The 19,709-nt window shown below is 42.5% G+C and overlaps 1 protein-coding gene across 9 annotated transcripts in view; it reads left to right on the top strand.

Annotated features, from left to right (window-relative positions):
* Positions 1 to 19,709, top strand: part of MIOX (myo-inositol oxygenase) — a 91,157-nt gene that overhangs the window by 46,074 nt on the left and 25,374 nt on the right. For 5 of the 9 annotated variants that reach the window (XM_085870642.1, XM_085870641.1, XM_085870640.1 and 2 more), the window contains 6 exons: positions 928 to 1,011; positions 1,164 to 1,244; positions 1,350 to 1,512; positions 1,738 to 1,805; positions 13,360 to 13,469; positions 17,713 to 17,780. In XM_085870642.1, coding sequence (XP_085726768.1) covers positions 928 to 1,011; positions 1,164 to 1,244; positions 1,350 to 1,512; positions 1,738 to 1,805; positions 13,360 to 13,469; positions 17,713 to 17,780 — 574 coding nt within the window. Of the gene's footprint in view, positions 1 to 629; positions 795 to 927; positions 1,012 to 1,163; positions 1,245 to 1,349; positions 1,513 to 1,737; positions 1,806 to 13,359; positions 13,470 to 17,712; positions 17,781 to 19,709 lie in introns of those variants that run through there. The other 4 variants (XR_015055349.1, XM_085870644.1, XM_085870645.1 and 1 more) reach the window with 3 other exon arrangements.

Consider the following 19,709-nt stretch of genomic DNA (forward strand, 5'->3'; position numbering starts at 1 on the left):
CAAAGAATAGTGCAACCTCCCACATTGAGAACTGGATTGTGTGATTTGGTCGATGATGGGACGAAAAATTACATTCATTGGAATCGATGATCGCATACATTGTTTAAGCAATTTCTACCCAAGAAACACGAATCTGTGAACATTTATGGACCGGCGTTGCTACCAATTTGCATACGTTTCGGACAGCCGTGTTGTTTTCAAAGAACAACTGGACTTTAGCTCTTACTGACATCATGTTTGCTTATGGAATTGACAGATCAATGTGCTGCTCCAGTTTACACTAACACGTTTGAATGTACAAGCGTATGAAAACATTTGCAAAAAGAATACAAGGGTCAAACCTTTCATTGATTAATTAATTTTTTGTGACGAGCATGATTTAATAATTAAACGTTGACAGACATAGCTCATCTATTCTGATCGGATTGGAATTAGAAAAGTCCAGATAGGATTCTGGCTGAAGACCCATTCTGCCATAAAACTAAACTTCTCATTAATAACAGAAGTAAGTGGCTGTTTGAAACGAGGGACGCCAGCCTCGAGTGTTGATGTGGTATGTACGAGAGTACGAGAAGTTGTTTTGAAAAGGCTCAACACTTGTACAACGCTACAATCCTGTACATTCGGATGGGTTTGGGAGGCAGTGGGCTGTGTCAGACACGCCTCAGTCATGGGGCTGTGCTTACAACTATATTAAAAGATCCAAGAGTTATGGGGTCATAATTGAATGTTTGTGCGTCTATTACCAAACAAGCTCAACGAGTGTAGTGCAGATCTTCAGAATGATGGTAGAGGTAGTTAACTTATTGCTACGTATTCCAGTGTCCGTGTGTGTGTGTTCGTGTACAAATTACAGCAATAACTCCAGGATTTGTCGTTGATGCGATTGGGATCTTCAAATGATGTTTCTTCGTGCTTTGGTTGCAGAAAATCTTTGATCCTTCGCACATAATCCGACCCGAGGACACATCCTTGAAGATGCATCAGAAGACTGAATACAGAAACTTTGAGGTGAGAATTACCCCTCACTGCCATACCTGAATTGTATCAAAGCATTCTGACTATCCCTTCTCTTTTGGACACGTTTTCTAAATTATTTCTAAATTTCCACAATATTGTATTCTGTGACGCTCCTGATTTGTTGCTCCTGCCCCGGCGTTTAGGATGGTCCACTGAGTCATCGTGTGTGCAAGACGTATCGTCAGATGCACACGTTTCAGACTGTGGACTACGTCAAGAAGAAGGTGAACATCAGTAAACATTCAGGGTGTTCTTTGGACTGTCAATGGTTTTCATGTTGCCAAGATGTTCAGGTTTCCCGTGTATACACCGTGTGTTGCGGATTGCAGAAAGAGGAGTTTTCGCACTTCTCGCGTGCGAAGATGACGATCATGGAGGCTGTCGGGTTGATGGACAAACTGGTAGACGAATCCGATCCAGATCTCAACATTCCAAACTCTGTCCACGGGTATCAAACCGCAGATGCGATCCGAGAGGTGTACCCGCAACAAGGTGTGTAAAATGGGGTTCACTTTGGAATAGTATGCCGTGGTGATCATGGATGACTATTTGTGTACACACAGTGTTTATTACATCATGCAGACAAACAGCGACCCCGAATTGAGATAAAATGGAACTAAGGCAGGAATGGAAGCAGCGCATTGCACAATATGACTGTGAGTGTAACCATTGGCAGCAGATCGATGGCGAATTTTACCTGTGTGTGCCTCACCTTAGATTGGTTCCACTTGATTGGACTCCTTCACGACTTGGGCAAGGTGCTTGCCCTGTGGGGTGAGCCACAGGTATGGAGCAGTTTAATCCAGAGAGCAGATAATCCACTTCCATGAATGCATGCAATCACGTACAATCACTCTCAAGGCATTGTACAAAGAAATGTCTATGGAATTTAATAAACTACAGATTTGTATTTTTAACTATTTTTTTCCTGACGCTTTTCTCACTTCTTTAATATTCCTTTTTTTTTTAATCCTTATTTTAATTCACATTTCGATATTACATGCTTAAATAATGGTGACATTTTAGGACCCTTTTCTACTTTGCTTCTTATTCAGTTATTCTTATTTCTTACTAGCGAGGGTATCCGACGTTGCCAGGCAACGCCTGGTCCCTCCTTCCTACCATCCCTTCCCCTCCCTCATCCCAACCCTCCCCTTACGTTCTCCCACCCCTCTCCTTCCCTCCTCCCACCCCCTTTCCCCTGCCTCCCCTGATTAGTGGAGGTTGACTTTGGGGCTTCCCCCTCTCTGGAGTGGAGTATAATGCAAGAATGCAAGTTATCTCCACAGCTGACTTCTAATACCCTCTGCTACCACCACCGGGTGGCATTACACGATATTACATCGAGAATTTTCATCGACCTTCCCTCCCGAACCCCCACGATTCCAGATGAAACTAAGTCGCCCATGTTCACCACGAGGTCGAACTTGGTCCATGTGCCAAGTTTGGTGGCAATTGGCCCAGTAGTTTTGGCATGATTGGTGTTACACACAGACAGACAGAAAGAAAATGATATTTATTTGTTAGATTATTACTTCCACCACCTAAGGAGGATGGAGGTGTCGTATTCACATCTCTGTCTGTCTGTTTGTCTGTCTGTGAGCAGGATAACTACAAAAGTTATGGACAGATTTGGATGAAACTTGGCAGACAGGTTGAGTGTGTGAGGACCAACTGATTCTATTTTGGTGAAGATCCGACGACAAGAATTTTTTTAAGTGCTTCTTCATCATTGAGAGATGGGGCCAAAAACAATATATCGCACAATATCTCAAAAAGACATGGACTGATTCGGCCGAAACTTGATGGACAGCTTGTCAAGGCCAAATTGATTCGATTTTGGTGAAAATCTGGATCCAGATCTGGATACGAGAATTTTATTTTTTTAAATGATTATTCACCATTGATAAATGGGGCCAAAAACGATATATAGAGCATGATATTTCAAAACTTCGTGGGCATGTTATAATGAAACTAGGTGTTTGAGTTGGGTGGGTGACAAGAACAAGTCAATTAGATTTTGTTTCAGGTCTGGATGCAGATCTGGCTTATTAGTGGGATCCAAAACGTAAACTATTCAAATGGTGGAAGTATGCGCTCTACCGAGTGCCGTTCTGGCTCCCCTTTTTGTTATTGTACAGTATCCCTCCATATTCCATCTCCAGGTGCTGTATGACGTGATTACCGCCGAACCGCGCTGGAAGTGCGTACTCAGTTTTCACTCCGTTTGTTCGTTTGTCCGAGCGATATTTCATCCATCCTTTGAGCTAGGAAGCTGAAATTTGGGCAAAATAATGAACAAGTGCTTTGGCAAAAATGGTATTTTTAATTTTTTTTATTTATCAAATTGATTCAATACTTAATTATTATTGATTTATTAATTCCATATTTATTTTCTTTCTCATCTGGCCAATATCTCAGGCAATTTTTTTAGCTAGGAAGCTGATATTTGAACACGACAGTAAACAAGCGATATGGCTAAAAAGGGGATTTTTGATTTATCGATTCATTAATTGATTAATTATTTGATTTTTCGATTAATTAATTAATTTTCAAAAAGTTACAGATTTGGATGAAACGGTGGTGGTTTAGGTATGCTATTCGCCAATTGCTGAATAAATTAATTATTTTACGATTATTATTTATTTTATTTAAGCTATTAATCAATTAAAATATGACTTTGCACCGCTCCCTCCCGATTCTGTCTCCATGTGCTGCACGGCAGCATTGCTGGGCACCTTAGGCGCCCCGGCAATGTCACGCGCTGGAGGATATATTATTATCTTGCCAAAACGAAGTTTTTGCAAGATATATTAGTCAGCTTGTATGTTTTTTTTTTTTGTTTGTTTTTTTTGTCTGTAATCACGTATAAAAAATTCTGCTGAGCACAGTTATCATTGGAAATTTTTGTAACTTCGCATATCAGAAGCCTATAGAGGTCCCTTTCAGTGCACAAAATTTTGAAGGTCAAGGTCAAAGGTCAAGGTCACTTTGTCGCAAATCAGAGGAGTCGACGAAACCCTTATTTTTGAGTAATTTTGATCGGATCGTCTTAAAACTTCATGGGAATATAGTTGATGGTCTGGCGCTCAGCTGATTAATTTTTGGTGGCGATTGGCCTTGACCTTCATATGTTTGTTTTTTTTTTTTGGTCTGTAATCGTGTATAAATCACTCTGCAGAGCACAGTTATCATTGGAAATTTTTGTAACTTCGCATATCAGAGGCCTATAGACGTCCCTTTCAGCGCATAAAATTTTGAAGGTCAAGGTCAAAGGTCAAGGTCACTTTGTCACAAATCAGGGGAGTCAACAAAACCCTTATTTTTTTGAGTAATTTTGATCGGATCGTCTTCAAACTTCATGGGAATATAGATCATGGTGTGGCGCTCAGCTGATTAATTTTTGGTGGTGATTGGCCTTGTCCTTCATGGTTAGCGCTTGAGGTCAAACATATTTGACCCCAAGGTCAAATTTTCAAGTTTTAGGAACCATATCGTGTAGTACCTCAAATTGAACACCTCGATGAGTGCTTTCTAGATATGTCAAGCTTGAGACATTATGATGTCATTTGGTGACATTATGAGACAAACGCATATTTTTCATGGTTACTCTGGAGAACGATTCTCATCGGAATCTCTCGTAGGCAGATATTCCTCAAGGAGTCGCTCCTGGTGGATAGCAGCTCTGTTCACCTCAGTGTGACCTTAAAGAAGTCACACGTGGTCACCTTTTGGCAAGATACGGGTCACCCTGCGGGTGACATTGGTTTTATTTATATTTTTATTTGTCATGAGGGTAGTGTCCCTTGAATGTAGCTCGACTTGCTCTTATTTCTGATCACCCTCACGATATTTTTCTACAACTTCCTTACCATCTCTATACAACTCTTCTATTTGCATATGTTTGTTTTTTGAAGGCTTGATTTTTATTTTGATATATTTCAGGCGATGGTATAATTTATAAATCAATATGGTGCATTAACACTGGATAGATTGGGTTGGCTTGTTTTACATCACATAAACCCATGGCTCATCATCCAAAGACTCCAGGTTAAAATCATGTCTATTGTGTTGATTAGTCTGATATCTACTAATGATCTCAGAGTTTGTCTCTAAATCTCATGTCCCCAACCCATTCCACTCTGGCCCTATCTTACCACTTCAGACACATGGTCTACTAAACTGTGTGTCCTCACCAAAGAAGATAGATATAGTTCAGCTTTGTCCTACTTTGTCAATGGACCCACATAGCATTGGTGCCCATGTTCTCAAATCCTGCTCTGCTGCTCTTTCTTCTCTTCTGTCGACACTCTTCAGCTTGGTTTTCTCCTATAACCACATCACATCTGCCTGGAAGTCAGCACACATCACTCCCATCCATGAGAACGGTTCATAAATGGATCCAATCAAATATCCCTTACTGGCCTGTATTTGATTGCTTCCAATTACAAACAGTCATTGAATTCAGCACGAATGCTGATGTTGTCCCTTGGGTCATTCCGTGTCAAATTAGCCCAAAAAATGAAATTCTGCGGTGACCCCCTCAGATTTTCCTGAAAAAATTCTCAAAGCTACCTTAACATATATGAGGAACGTTTGCCAAGTTATAGCTCAAAATTCCAAGTAGTGTCTGAGATATGGCCCTACAAACACCCGAGGGGTGTTTCAATTCTGGCAGTCGCGAGTTGCAGATTTGTATCTGAAGCATTTTTGGAGGGCTCGAAATTCCAGAGTTTTAGAGTTCTGAAAATTCACACAAATGGTGTCTATTAATAAGGCTTTCAGAATCTGACATCAAAAATGTTCTACTTAAAATACTTTTTAAGATAAGTACTCTCAAAAGCAGTGATTGGTAAAATGCAGTCAAAAAATTTGAGTTTTCAAATTGCTGCCAACAGTCAGTTTATTCATCATGAAGAATTTTGTTGCCTGATTTACATAATCTAGTGTCTGGATCATTTACACAAGAAAACTGAAACCTTTTGGAGCAAAATCTTGGGTACTATAGGTGTCTTAACTTTGCTCCAGACTCAACGACACTGAAATTTACCCCGGTTTTACCCCAAGTGTTCACCATGTTGACAGTTACACAGCTCTTTTAAATTTTTGTCACTTAAAGACACAAACATAGGCAAACTGTGGTAGAAAATTCAAGAGTTGTTCTCAATCCCTTTTATTTTTAAACGAATTTTTTTTTTAATGCATCAATTTCTAATGATTCTGCAGTCCCAAAAGCTACGTTTTTTAAAATAATTTTTTTTACTAACAAACATATCGAAAAAATAAAGATATTGTAAGGAAGTATGACTAAAGTAGAATATAACAATATATAATTCAGTTTGGTTAAGCTTAAAGAAGTGTACCAAAATAATTTCCAAAGTTAGGCATGAAGCACAACTCTATCTTATTTAGGCTTAAACCAAATACACAGCCAACACAAATACACAGATTCAGTAACTGCCAATGCTCATTGTTACATTTTATTATATCCTGGCAATTATAAAACTAATCACTGTTCACTTTGTAAAATGGATTCAAGTACATTTGTCCAAATAATTTGATATGAAATTATGAAAAAAAAGTTGAATCAGATATTGTACCTACATTTACAAATGGATGTAGACTTTCGTACAATGTAAACTAAGTATATAAACAATTAGATATGCAAATTAATATTTATAATGATGATTATTATGATCACATTATGTGTCTTAATTTGTAGTTGAGATTGGCGGCGGCCTTAAACTAAAATATCCTTTAAAAAAATGAGCCAAATTAAAGTAACAATATACTTGTGACCAAAAAAACACAACAATTTGATCATTGTGGTGCCAACTTATGAATGTTTGGCATGGCTTCCACTTCAAAAGCACACCTATTGCTTTTATTCTACATCTTTCATCGAACATGTTTTTTTAAAATAGTGGGCCTTTTTAAAAATAGAAGGGATTGAGAACAGCTCTTGAATTTTCTACCACAGTTTGCCTCTATTTGTGTCTTTAAGTGACAAAAATTTAAAAGAGCTGTGTAGCTATCAACATGGAGAACACTTGGGGTAAAACCAGGGTAAATTTCAGTGTCGTTGAGTCTGGAGCAAAGTTCAGACACCTAAAAGCACCCAAGATTTTGCTCCAAAAGGTTTCAGTTTTCTTGTGTAAATGATCCAGTCACGAGATTATGTAAATCTTCTTCTTCTTCTTCTTCTTCTTCTTCTTCTTCTTCTTCTTCTTCTTCTTCTTTCGGCTGCTCCCGTTCGGGGTCGCCACAGCGGATCATCCGTATGATCCGCATAGTGATTTGGCACATGTTTTACGCCGGATGCCCTTCCTGACGCAACCCTGGTCGCCTCTTACGATGCAGGGATATGGTACACCTATTTTAACCGGGGTATACACCGGCCCAGTATACTGGTACTCATTTCACCGACCTCGGAAGGATGACAGGCTGAGTCAACCCCCTGGTGTATTAATTCAGTGGCCCAATGGGGCTTGAACTCAGGACCTTTTGGATCCCAAGCCACTGCCCTAACCACTGCGCCAACACCAGGCATCACTAGATTATGTAAATCAGGCAACAAAATTCTTCATGATGAATAAACTGACTGTTGGCAGCAATTTGAAAACTCAAATTTTTTTGACTGCATGTTACAAATCACTACTTTTGAGAGTACTTATCTTATATGTGGTGACTTCATTTGTCATCATGCCAGTTGGCTAGGTGTGGGTACCTCTCTCACCTGTCATGGCACTTCAGCAAAAGCTTTCTGCAACTCATTGAGACTGACTCAATCGGTCAATTTCCCAACCCAGATCTCAACCAATGGTGCTCCATCTCTTCTGGATCTGATTTTGACAAATTTCCCTGACAATACCTGCTGCTCTTTCTCCGCTCCAATCGGTTCTTCTGACCACGTCCTTGTCAAAGTGGACATCTCTCTGGCTGAAACACCTCACCGCCGCTGAGTCTGGCATTTCACTCAAGCCGACTGGCAGGGTCTCCAAGCAGCCATCAAACTTACAGACTGACCTCCTATCGCTACTTTCTCCAACATCAACTCATCCTGGGAATTCTTTCAAAGAAACTTGCTCTCCCTCATGCACAGATTAGTCCCCTCTCGTCTTCAGTTGTCCTCCCATTCCTCCCGCCCTTGGTACACTGAAGCTGAGGGTAATCCAAGTTTCTTCCATAAAGCTCGGAACAAGTGTGTATCTACCCTCAGGAGAGCCAGAAAACATCTTCCTAAGCTGAAGTCTGAACTTTCAAACCTCTCTCCCTCCTCAAAATCCTGTTGGCATCAAATCAAATCTGTTTCTGGTGTATGTTCCCCCTCCATCCCCTCCCTTACCTCAAATGGCCACACTGCTGATACCACACGTGAAAAGGCTGAATACCTAAACTCGGTGTTTGCAGCTAAATCTTGTGTCCAAAACCCATCGCTTTCTGTACCCACCTTACTCAGTCACACCCAACTGTCCTTGGACTCTGTGTCCTTTTCTCCTGACAATGTGGAGAGCTTGCTGTCAAACCTCAACTCAGATTCTGCAACTGGTCCAGACGGCATCAGCCGTGTCCTAAAAACCTGCTCTTCTGCTCTTGCTCACCCTCTCTCTGTTCTATTCACCCTCTCATTTGCTCAAGGTCTTCTGCCATCTGCTTGGAAATCAGCAAACATTACTGCCCGACATAAAAAGGTGCAAAAACAGATCCCTGCAACTACAGACAAATCGGCCTTCTCCCAATCATCAGCAAGGTTATGGAATCCATCATTGATTCAGACATTAAATCCTTCCACTTCTCCAATGGCTTGATATCCGATCATCAATTTGGTTTCAGACCAGGTCACTCTACCCTGGATATTCTGCTTCTGCTCTCCCAACAATGGATGGAGGTCCTCAATGCCAGACATGAAATCCGAGCCGTATCCCTGGACATATCATGTGCTTTTGACACGGTCTGGCACCCTGCCCTGCTCACCAAACTCTCTTCCTATGGTATCCAAGACCATCTCCACTCATGGCTCGCAGATTTCCTCTCCTGTCGCAGTCAACGTGTGGCCCTAAATGGCATTCTTTCATCCCCTCTTCCTGTCCAGGCTGGAGTTCCTCAAGGTAGCGTTCTGGGGCCTGTTCTTTTTCTGGTTTTCATCAATGATCTCTCCAATTCTCTGGAAAATCCTCTTTATCTCTTTGCTGATGACTCCACCCTCTGCTGTACAATCGGTCATCCCTCAGACTGGCAAGTAGCAGCTTCTTTGCTCACTGAAGATCTGGATAAAATCACAAACTGGTCCAACACGTTGAACATGTCTTTCAATCCGGACAAATCTCACACTCTCACAATGTCTCTCCGAAAGGACCCTTCAGAACCTCCCCCCCCCCCCATCCACTTTCTCAACAATCCTCTGGAAGAAGTCCTTTCAGTCAAGCTTCTAGGTCTCACTATCTGCCATGATCTTTCCTGGGAAAGCCACATTTCCAACCTGGCCTCCAAAGCCAGTCGCCGACTGGGAATCCTCCGTCGTGTAAAGTCCTTCTTCGGCCCACCTGAGCTCCTGACCACAAACAAAGCTTTTGTCTGCAGCCTGATGGAGTACTGCTCTCCCCTCTAGGCTGGTGCTCCTGCCTCCCACCTTTCTAGGCTTCATGCTGTGGAAACCAAGGCATTTCGGATCATTGGCATCTCCCGCAATGAGGCTGAGTCTTTGGGCCTCTCACTCTCTCACCGCAGGCTGGTCGGTGGTCTTTCTGTCTTCAATCGTTTCCTCACCAGCCTCGCCCCCCCCTGCTCTCTCTGCGATTTGTCCCCACCACATTTCCGCGGGGTGCTCAAGGTCCGCCAACAACCCCCTTCTGGTAAAACTACCAAAATCACGAATCACTTCTCACCTTCACTCTTTCATTCCTCTTTTTTCCTGCCTTTGGAATAAACTCCCTCACTCTATTCAATCCCATTCTTCCCTCCAGGACTTCAAAACAGCTGTTCTTCACCACCTCTCATCATCCCCCATCCAAATCCTCGATCTTTTCTACCCCCCGATAATCCACCCAAGCCCACCTCATTCAAATTCCCTGCTTTCCTTCCTGAAAGTCCCTGTAATGTCCAGCTTGTATTCCCCATGTTCCCCGCCCCATCCCTCTCCCTTCCACAGAACTCCTAATGTCTCTGTTCCCCACTGTTTTGTCCTTCCCACTCCCGCTCCTCTTGTCTCATGCCCCCTTGCTGTGCGTTGTGTGTTAGCTCTCACACGAACCTCGACAAGGTATACAAAAAAAAAATACTTAGTGGCTAAACTTATGGCAAGAAGGGAAGTTTGCAAGGCTAAAAAATAAGTGCAGCATTCGCTTTCAGATGTGATAAATAATGCAGATAGTAGAGGGGAGATATTTAGGAAAGCAAAGCAAATGATCAGTTATAATATGGATCTCTTAGGAGAACAGTGTGCGAAGGATGATATGGGAAATGTACTTGTTGACCATGGGGAGATTAGAAATGCTTGGATGCGTTACACTGAGCACCTGCTAAATGAGGAGTTCCCTTGGAATGGGGATATTCTGGAGGCAATAGAGCCGGTGCAGGGCCCACCACCTGAGAAAAAGAATGAATGGGTGAAGAAAGCCATCGATGAAATGAAGAATGGTAAAGCGGCGATCAGCATTGGTGTTGTTGCAAAGCTGCTGAAGGCATCTGGTGATATTGGAGTGAATTTAATCACTAAACTGATAAATGCAATTATAAGGGAGATATCTGTCCCAAATGACTGGTTGAAGAGCGTAATAGTAAATAGTTATAAAGGGAAGGGTGATTCCTGAGTTCGGAGCAACTATCGGGGTCTGAAGTTGCTGGACCATGAAATGAAAGTGGTGGAGAGTCCTGGATAAATTGATGACAGACTTAATACACATGAAATGCAATTTAGTTTCATGCCAGGAAGGGGCACGATGGAGGCAATTACAGGAAAAATATGTGGGGAAGAATAAGTAACTACTTTCTATTTGTAGATTTGGAGAAGGCATTCAATATGGTGCAATGGTCCATGAGAAAGTTACGTGTGGAGGATTGGTTTGTTCTGGTAGTCATGGCAATCCATGATGGGCCAAAAACCCTAGCTGTGAGGATAAATGGAGTGCAGAGTGAGGATGTTGAAGTGAAAGTGTGTGTTCATCAGGGGTCAGTCTTGAGCCCAATCCTGTTCATCATGGTTCATGGCTATATCACAGTAATTTAGAGGCAGCTCATCTTGGAAACTCCTGTATGCTGATGACCTCATGCTGGAAGCCGACAGTGTGGAAGAGGTAATGGGTAAATATACAGAATGGAAGGAGGAGGCCAGAGGACTGAAAATGAATACAGGGAAAACGAAAGTACTTATTGGTGGTGAAGGAAGGAAGTTTGGAAAAAAGAGGGAGGTGGCCCTTTGCTGTCTGTAGAAAAGGTGGTGGTAGCAATTCAACATTGTGTAAATCCTGTAACTGCTGGGTGCACAAAAGGTGTAGTGGCATCAGAAGTAGACTGCAGGTGCTTCCTGACTTCAAATGTGCTGTTTGTGCAGGTAAACAAGTGGCTCCAGTTCGAGTATAAAGGTTAGTTTTTATGGGGATATATCCCTGGAATGTGTCGATAAACTCTGTTACCTTGGTGACATGATTGGTGCAGTGGTGGTGTTGAAGCAGCAGTGATTGCAAGAATTAGAGTGGCTGGAGGAAGTTTAGGGAGTTGTTACCCCAAGTGACATCAAGAGGGACCTCTCTCCAAATAAAGGGAAAACTTTATGCAGCTTTCCAGAAGTGTGTTGCTGTATGGCAGTGAAATATGGGTGATCAAAAAGGAGGACAAACGGAGGTGTGAACGAAATGAAATGAGAATGGTGAGGTGGATGTGTAATGTGACACTGAAGCATCAGGAGTGAGGTACATTCCCAGCCTATGCTTCTCCCCACTCGGTCCTACCCCCAGCTCACCTCCGAGCACATATTCACCACCATCTGCCATTACATAGAGATCTGCCGTTTTGTCCAATTTTCCCATGTGCGTTCAAATTGAAAATAAAACCTTTTAACACTCAAATTTGAGTTTAAAATTTCCTGGGGATGGTGTCAGAACAATTCCCGCACTCTTGATCACCAGATGTCATGTCTGAGGTTCCATTGACACAGTATACCTCAGCCTCTGGACCTTTCATCCTGGGAAATGGCTAACAGGCTCTATTCATGTACTGCGTTCAATTATATTGATCAACTTTGTTGTATACAACTCTTATTGAAATTATTATACACCTCAAACACGTTTTCCTCCCCTTTAAAGAGTTTATTTGTAAATAAAAGTACAGGGACGGGGATATATGAGACACTATCATAAACAGTACGAACCAAGCGATCAATGGACATAGATAGAAATGAGGGGGAACGCAAACTTGTGTACAAGGAATAATTAATATGCACCGCTAAGGTGCCGACAATACCGATTCAAATGAACAATGGGGCAAGCGAGGTCCTGGATGGCACAAAGTGACTGGTATTTGCAGGTCGCTGATGCACAGGCAAAGTGCTGCTCAGTACGGGCAATGTCACAGGATGATTAATGGATTAAAGTTCAGCTCCAGCCTCCAACTCTCCGTGCGTGTCCAGTGCCAGTCCCCGTGCCTCTGTCCTGACCTCCTTTCTCCACCCCTGGTCCTCTGGCCCTCCCTCCGTACTTCAGAACTGCCTTTTTCCTGTCGCAGGCCCTGTTATTTGTTTCCCGATCATTGTGGGAGATCCATACTCCAGGCTATCCCACCCACGGGACGACCCAAATAAAAAACAGTCTTCTGGTCTTCTTCCAGGCTCCACTGCCTGTTTTGCTGCCATGACTCGCACACATTGGCCAGACAGATTGTGACGATCCTACTGAGCCACCTCAATTTGCCTTAAAACTTCAATCCCTCGCCTGGCCTCACCCTACATATGGTCAGACATTTTACGACCTTATTCTGTCGACACTTCCTGTAAATTACATACGCTGCCGAATTAGCGTCATGTGTAACAAAAGACTTACTCTGACAGGTCCCTGTTACATGGCAGTCTAACCTACTCAAAACACATGGACAATGTTACACTTACCACAGTCTCGCTCTGGAGACCCTGCCTCCCCTCTCCCCCCCCTTGTCAATGTAACAATATCCTAATGTCCAACTTTCAAAGATTTATGGGAGTCGTCAACATAAAATAAGAGATTTCATGCAGATAAGTGGAATAAAGGCTGCATACATTTGGATCCGTTCTTTGGCAAATTTCAATTGCAATAAGGAATTTCTCCTGATTTGTATTTTGATCCACATTGTTTTTGTTTTTTTGTCCTGCAGTGGAGTGTAGTCGGGGACACGTTTCCTGTGGGGTGTGCTCTGCAGAAGTCTGTCATCTATCATTCCACGTCTTTTGAAGAGAACCCAGATATTAAGGACCCTCGCTACAAGTGAGATATTTCAGACAGTGTATGTTGATAAAATATAATCTGTGGACTAAGTCATTGTGATTCTGAGGTTGTTTTTAAAAACAGAATGAGAAGAGAGAGATGGTAGGATTTATCATTTGGCTACGAATTTTTTAATATGGCTGCCCAAGACCTAACCTCGATGTGCAGTGGCCTACAAAAGTATTCACCCCCTCCAAAGTTTTCACATTTTGATGCCACCTGAGCTTATTTCATGATGCTTTCAAATCAAACATAATATATAGTCTTCACAAACTACTCCGGAAGTGGTGGAGAAGCACCGTTCAGGAGAGGGTTATAAGAACATTTCAAAGTCACTCATTATCCCTTTGAGTACGGTGAAATCCATCATTAAGAAGTGGAAGACGTATCAGTATCATACTACCCAGATTCTACCCAGGTCAGGTCACCCATCCAAACTCAGCAGCCAGGCAAGCAGGAAAATGGTTTGGGGGATGTCATTGCAAATCCAAAAATGACTTTGAAAGATCTGCAAGGCTCTGCGTCCGAGATGGGGGTTAGTGTTCATCAATCAACAATATCCCATTCCATTCACAAAGCTAGCCTCTCTGGACAGGTAGCAATAAAGAAGTCATTACTGAAAAAGATGAATCTAAAAGCTCGCATGGAGTTTTTGAAAAAGAAACTTAATGATACTGCAGGCATTGTGGAGAAACGTTTTGTGGTCAGATGAGACAAAATTGAACTTTTTTGTCTGAATTCAAAGCGTTACGTCTGGCGTAAGCCTAACAGTGCACATCACTCAGTCAACACCATCCCTACTCTCAAGCATGGTATTTGTGATAGCAGCATCACTTTATGGGGCTGCTGCTTTTCATCAGCAGAACTGGCAAGCTTGTCAGGATAGAAGGGCCAATGGACGGTGCAAAGTGTAGGAGAATCCTTGATGAAAACCTGTTTGAGTCGGCCATTAATCTGAAACTGGGTAAGAGATTCACATTTCAGCAGGCCAATGATCTGAAACACAAAGATAAAGCCACACTGGAGAGGCTGAACAAGAAGAAAATAAATGTTCTTGAGTGGCCCAGTCAAAGACCTGACTTGAACCCAATTGAACATTTATGGCGAGACTTGAAGACTGCAGTCCATCGACGATCCCCAGCAAACTTGGCAGAACTAGAGCAATTTTCACGTGAAGAATGGGCAAAGATTTCACTATCTCACTGTGTAAAGCTGGTGGAGACTGACCCAAAAAGCCTCAGTCATTTCTGCAATTTTGTGTGTCTACCCTCAGGAGAGCCATAAAACAACATCATTCTAATCTCAAGTCTGAACTAACCTGTCTCCATCCTCCTAATCCTGGTGGTGTCTAGTTAAGTCTGTTTTTGGTGTATGTTCCCCCTCCATCCCCTCCCTTTCCTCAAATGGCCACACAGCTGACACTGCACGTGAAAAGGCTGAATGCCTAAACTCCGAAAAGGCTGATTTCCTCAACTTCTAAATCTTGTGTCCCAAACCCATCACTTTCTGTACCCACCTCACCCAGTCACACCCAGCTGTTCCTGGACTCTGTGTTCTTTGCTCCTGACAAGGTGGAGAGTTTGCTGTCAAACCTCGACTAAGATTCTGCAACCAGTCCAGACGGCATCAGCCCATGTGTCCTAAAAACCTGCTCTGCTGCTCTTGCTCACCCTCTCTCTGTTCTATTCATCCTTTCATTTGCTCAAGGACATCTGCCTTCTGCTTGGAAATCAGCAAACATTACCGTTCTTCATAAAAAAGGTGCAGAAACAGATCCCTGCAACAACAGACCAATCAACCTTTCACCAATCATCAGCACGGTTATGGAATCCATCATCGCTTCAGATATAAAATCCTTCCTCTTCTTCAATGGCTTGATTTCCAATCATCAATTTGGATTCAGACCAGGTCACTCTACCCTGGATAGGCTGCTTCTGCTCTCCGAACAATAGATAGAGGTAATCAATGCCAGACATGAAATCAGAGCCATCTCCCAACACATCATATTGTGAGCCTTCGATACAGTCTGGCACCCTGCCCTGCAAATAAACCTCTCTTTGTATGGTATCCAAGGACACCTCCACTCATGGCTCACAGACTTTCTCTCCTGGCGCAGTCACCGTGTGGCCCTAAATGGAGTTCTTTCATCCCCTCTTCCTGTCCAGGCTGGAGTTCCTCAAGGCAGTGTTCTGGGCCCTGTTCTTTTTCTGGTTTTCATCAATGATCTCGTCGACTCTCTGGAAAATCCTCTTTATCTCTTTGGTGATGACTCCACCCTCTGTTGTACCATCTGTCATCCCTCAGATTGGCAAGCAGCAGCCTTTTCACTCTCTGTAGATCTGGATACAATCATAAGCTGGTCTGACATGTGGGAACATGTCTTTCAACCCTGACAAATCTCATGCACTCACAATGTCCCTCCGAAAGGACCGTCTGGAACCCCCCTCCCCCATCTACCTTCTAAAAAAATCTTATTGACGAAGTCTTCATTCAAGCTTCTGGGTCTCTCTATCTGCCATGATCTTTCCTGGGAAAGCTACATTTCCAACCTGGCCTCCAAAGCCAGTCGCCAACCTGGCATCCTCCGTCGTGCAATGTCCTTCCTCGGCCCACCTGAGCTCCTGACCACATACAAAGTTTTCGTCCGCAGACTGATGGAGTACTGCTCTTCCCTCTGGGCTGGTGCTTCTGCCTCTCACCTTTCTCAGCTTCACACTGTGGAAACCCAAGGCATTTAGGATCATTGGTATCTCCCGCAATGAGGCTGAGTCTTTCAGTCTCTTACTCTCTCACCGCAGGCAGGTCGGTGGTCTTTATGTCTTCTATTGTCTCCTCTCTGGCCTCGCTCCCCCTTCTCCATCTGAGATATGTCCCCCCCCCTCCAACCCCATATTTCCGCAAGGAGCTCAAGATCGGCGACCAACCCCCTTCTGGTAAAACTACCAAAATCAAGAATCGCTGCTCACCTTCATTCTTTCATTCCATTTTTGTCCTACCTTTGGAACAAACTCCCACACTCTCTTCAATGTCACTCTTCCCTCCAGGTCTTCAAAACAGCTGTTCACGACCACCTCTTATCTTCCCCCATCCAAAACCACGATCTTTTCTACCCCCGTTAATCCACCCCAAACCCACCTCCTTCAAATTCCCGACTTTCCTTTGATTGTGGAATTGTCTGTCTTTGTTGTCTTGTCTTCCTCATTTCAGTCTTTCATATGTACTGTCTACCTCTTTAGTAGTCTGGAACATCATTTAGTTCCTCCATTTTCTCAGACCCTTCCATAAACAAGTACAAATGTGTCCAAGAGCCACGTCCTTAAGGTTTTGTCTTCACCAGAAGAAGAAGAACAACAACAACAAGAAGGACAAAAAAAAAACAACAACAACTTCCGATATTTCGACACGTGCCTTGATGCAGCCAATAGCGAGACCCGTCATGGACGATCGTCGTTCATGACGAGAAAATAGTGTATTTACGAAATTACAATACATTAAATGGAATGATCTTTAAATAGTAACGCGAACTTTTCGAAACTTTAAAGCAAATGTCCGAATATATTTAAAAGTTCATGATAGACGCTCTCAAAAGGCACCCTCAATGCGAGGATGTGTACAGGTGTTTAGTATTTAAGGAGATCCGGATCCTCTATATAAAAGAGCCGAGTCCTAAAGGTTTTGTCTTCACAAGAAGAAGAAGAACAAGAAGAAGAACAAGAACAAGAACAAGAACAAGAAGAAGAGCAAGAACAACGCAGAGCTCTCTTGGAGCCACGTCTCACGGCTAAAAAGGTGGAATTGATAAAAGGCTACAAACTGCTTTTCTTCTTCATTGCATTGCGTTGTCGGATTAACTTCACGATAGCCACCTCCAAGACTTTTGATGGTTAAGAATTTTTTTTTCCCCTTCTGATTTCCTCCAAAATTTTAGTTACAAAGATGTAATTGATCTGATGTATTTAGGCCCATGATCAAGTTTGGCTAAAAAGGCCTGAAACAGCTACTTCTGTCATAACAAAAGTAGAATACGAAGAAAAAAAATGATTGTTTAGTTACAAGGTTAAAGTTGATGCAACACAGCTGACTAGGTATAACAAGCACGTTCTCATCAATGTCTGTCATTAACTTTTTTTAAGATTGGCCATATTGCTTGCAGCTCACCCCTCTTTTCCTATTCATTTATTGCATCAATAAGCCTGATTCTCGTCATTGTAATTATTCATTCAAATATTTTCGCACCCGACAGCACCTTGTATGGAATGTACGCACCATGCTGCGGACTCGATAATGTGCTATTGTCTTGGGGACACGATGGTATGTCACACAATCATTGATAATCCCAACAGTCATACTCTCTTACTTTTGTCAAATTCCACATACAGTACTACAAACCTTCACAATACACCCATCATAAATGATTTGTGCTAACTTAAACCACTCAAAAAAATATAAAATGATTCCTTAAACTGAGTTTGACATAAACTTCAGTGTTAACTATTCAATATTGACCTTCTATAAAATACTTTCTGAGCACAAAAGAGTGAATTTATGACTCCCACAGAACTTGGTTTGCATTTGGTGTCCAGCATTACACCGTGTTATTTAAGCATGAGTTTTGCAATATTTAGTAATCTTGAAATAGTTTTTCTGTGTTGACTTGTGGTATATATTTTGTCGCCTTCTCCAACATTTTAATTGTTTGAATTATGCTTTGGCCTGACTACACTGAGTCCTCGACTTACACTCCTTCAATTAGGTTTTTCATTTTTTTTGACTTAACACCTTAGACAAAGTACTGAATAATTTCCTATTTATGCCTCATAATTTTTCGAGTCAACGTATTTTTCACGTGGAATTTTTTTTTAATTTTGTGCCTGTGAGCAAAGGAAACGGAGGTATGACGTAAAGTACAGTCCACCACTGCTCTCACCTTCAGTCGCACAATCTGTACTACATTCATGAGAGGTATCATCTGACCTTCACTTGTATTTTTAAACTTCATCATGAGTGGTAAATGACCCTCAAGTTCATTAACTGAGAGTCGCACGAAGAAGGCTCGTAAAGAAGCTATTAGTTTGGCCATTAAAATGGACATGGTGAAGCAAATTCGAGTGTGGGGAGCATTTTGTGAACATCGCCCACACAATCAGCCTTACTCCCTCGATTGTAAGGCCAATTACGAGAAACGCTGCCGAAATAAAGTCGAGTGCCTCATCGTCTCAGAAACCACTCCACCCACACCAGCACCTTCCAGGACTGGACACTGGCTGTGCATCAGATTTTGATGAATACGGTACACATTTACTTAAAACCATCCATAATTTATGAATTTTAAAACATTAATTTATGTTATTTATTTATAGGAACTGTATTTACACATTTACTGTCTTTACTTAGGTTAGAGTTGAGTAAGAACCAGAAATTTCTGCCCAGGAACACATCTTCAACTTATAACACCAGCGGACACCCCGTCCTCAGGGTGAAAGTGCCCATTTCAGCCCACTGAACAAGGATGACTGCTTTCTGTCCGGGGAGTCAAAGAAACGTAAAATTGTCAAAGATAGCACCACAATCAGTCCAGTCATCACCAGGATGAGTCACGAGGTGAAGAAAGTGTCAGATAGACACAACACCGTAATCACCAATATTGTAACCCACGTGAGGTGCCCATCACAACATGCTGGCATAGCCTCCCAGGCGACCCACGCTGCAGAGCTCTTCACTTAACACGGACCTGGTGTTTCTGGCTGCACTTTCCGAGCACATGTGTGCGCTGGATGCCCAACTGTCTTTCTCTGCAGACTCGGCACACACTCCATGTGTGTATTCACCTGTCTTTCCAAGCAAGTGGAGTGTCAAACCTATTCACATATTGTTAAATGGCGATTAGCACATACTCATGATTCATGCTACTGCCATCTGAAGTGTCCGTCGCCGGTGCATTGCACCACTGCCATTGCTGCTCCACAGGTGGCAGTGGGCGTCTGTGGTGACTGTGTAGTGATTGTGGTATTGGCAGTAGTAGAGGCAGGTGAAAATGTGGTTACGGTGGCGTGGTGGTTGAGCAATGGTGAATGCATAGCGAGCTTGTTTAATATTATAAGGATGTGGAGTGATAGATAATAAAGGTGTGTTGTTGATGTGTGTTGTAGCGTTTGTGGATAGAGTGTAATGAAGGTTGAAGTGATGTGTCAGTTTGGTTGTGGCACGGGATTCAAACTGGAATTTGATTCGTATATGAAA

The sequence above is a fragment of the Eptatretus burgeri genome, chromosome 2 (genome assembly GCF_056783735.1).
Source record: "Eptatretus burgeri isolate ZD-2024b chromosome 2, Ebu_testis_v1, whole genome shotgun sequence".
Taxonomy (NCBI): domain Eukaryota; kingdom Metazoa; phylum Chordata; class Myxini; order Myxiniformes; family Myxinidae; genus Eptatretus; species Eptatretus burgeri.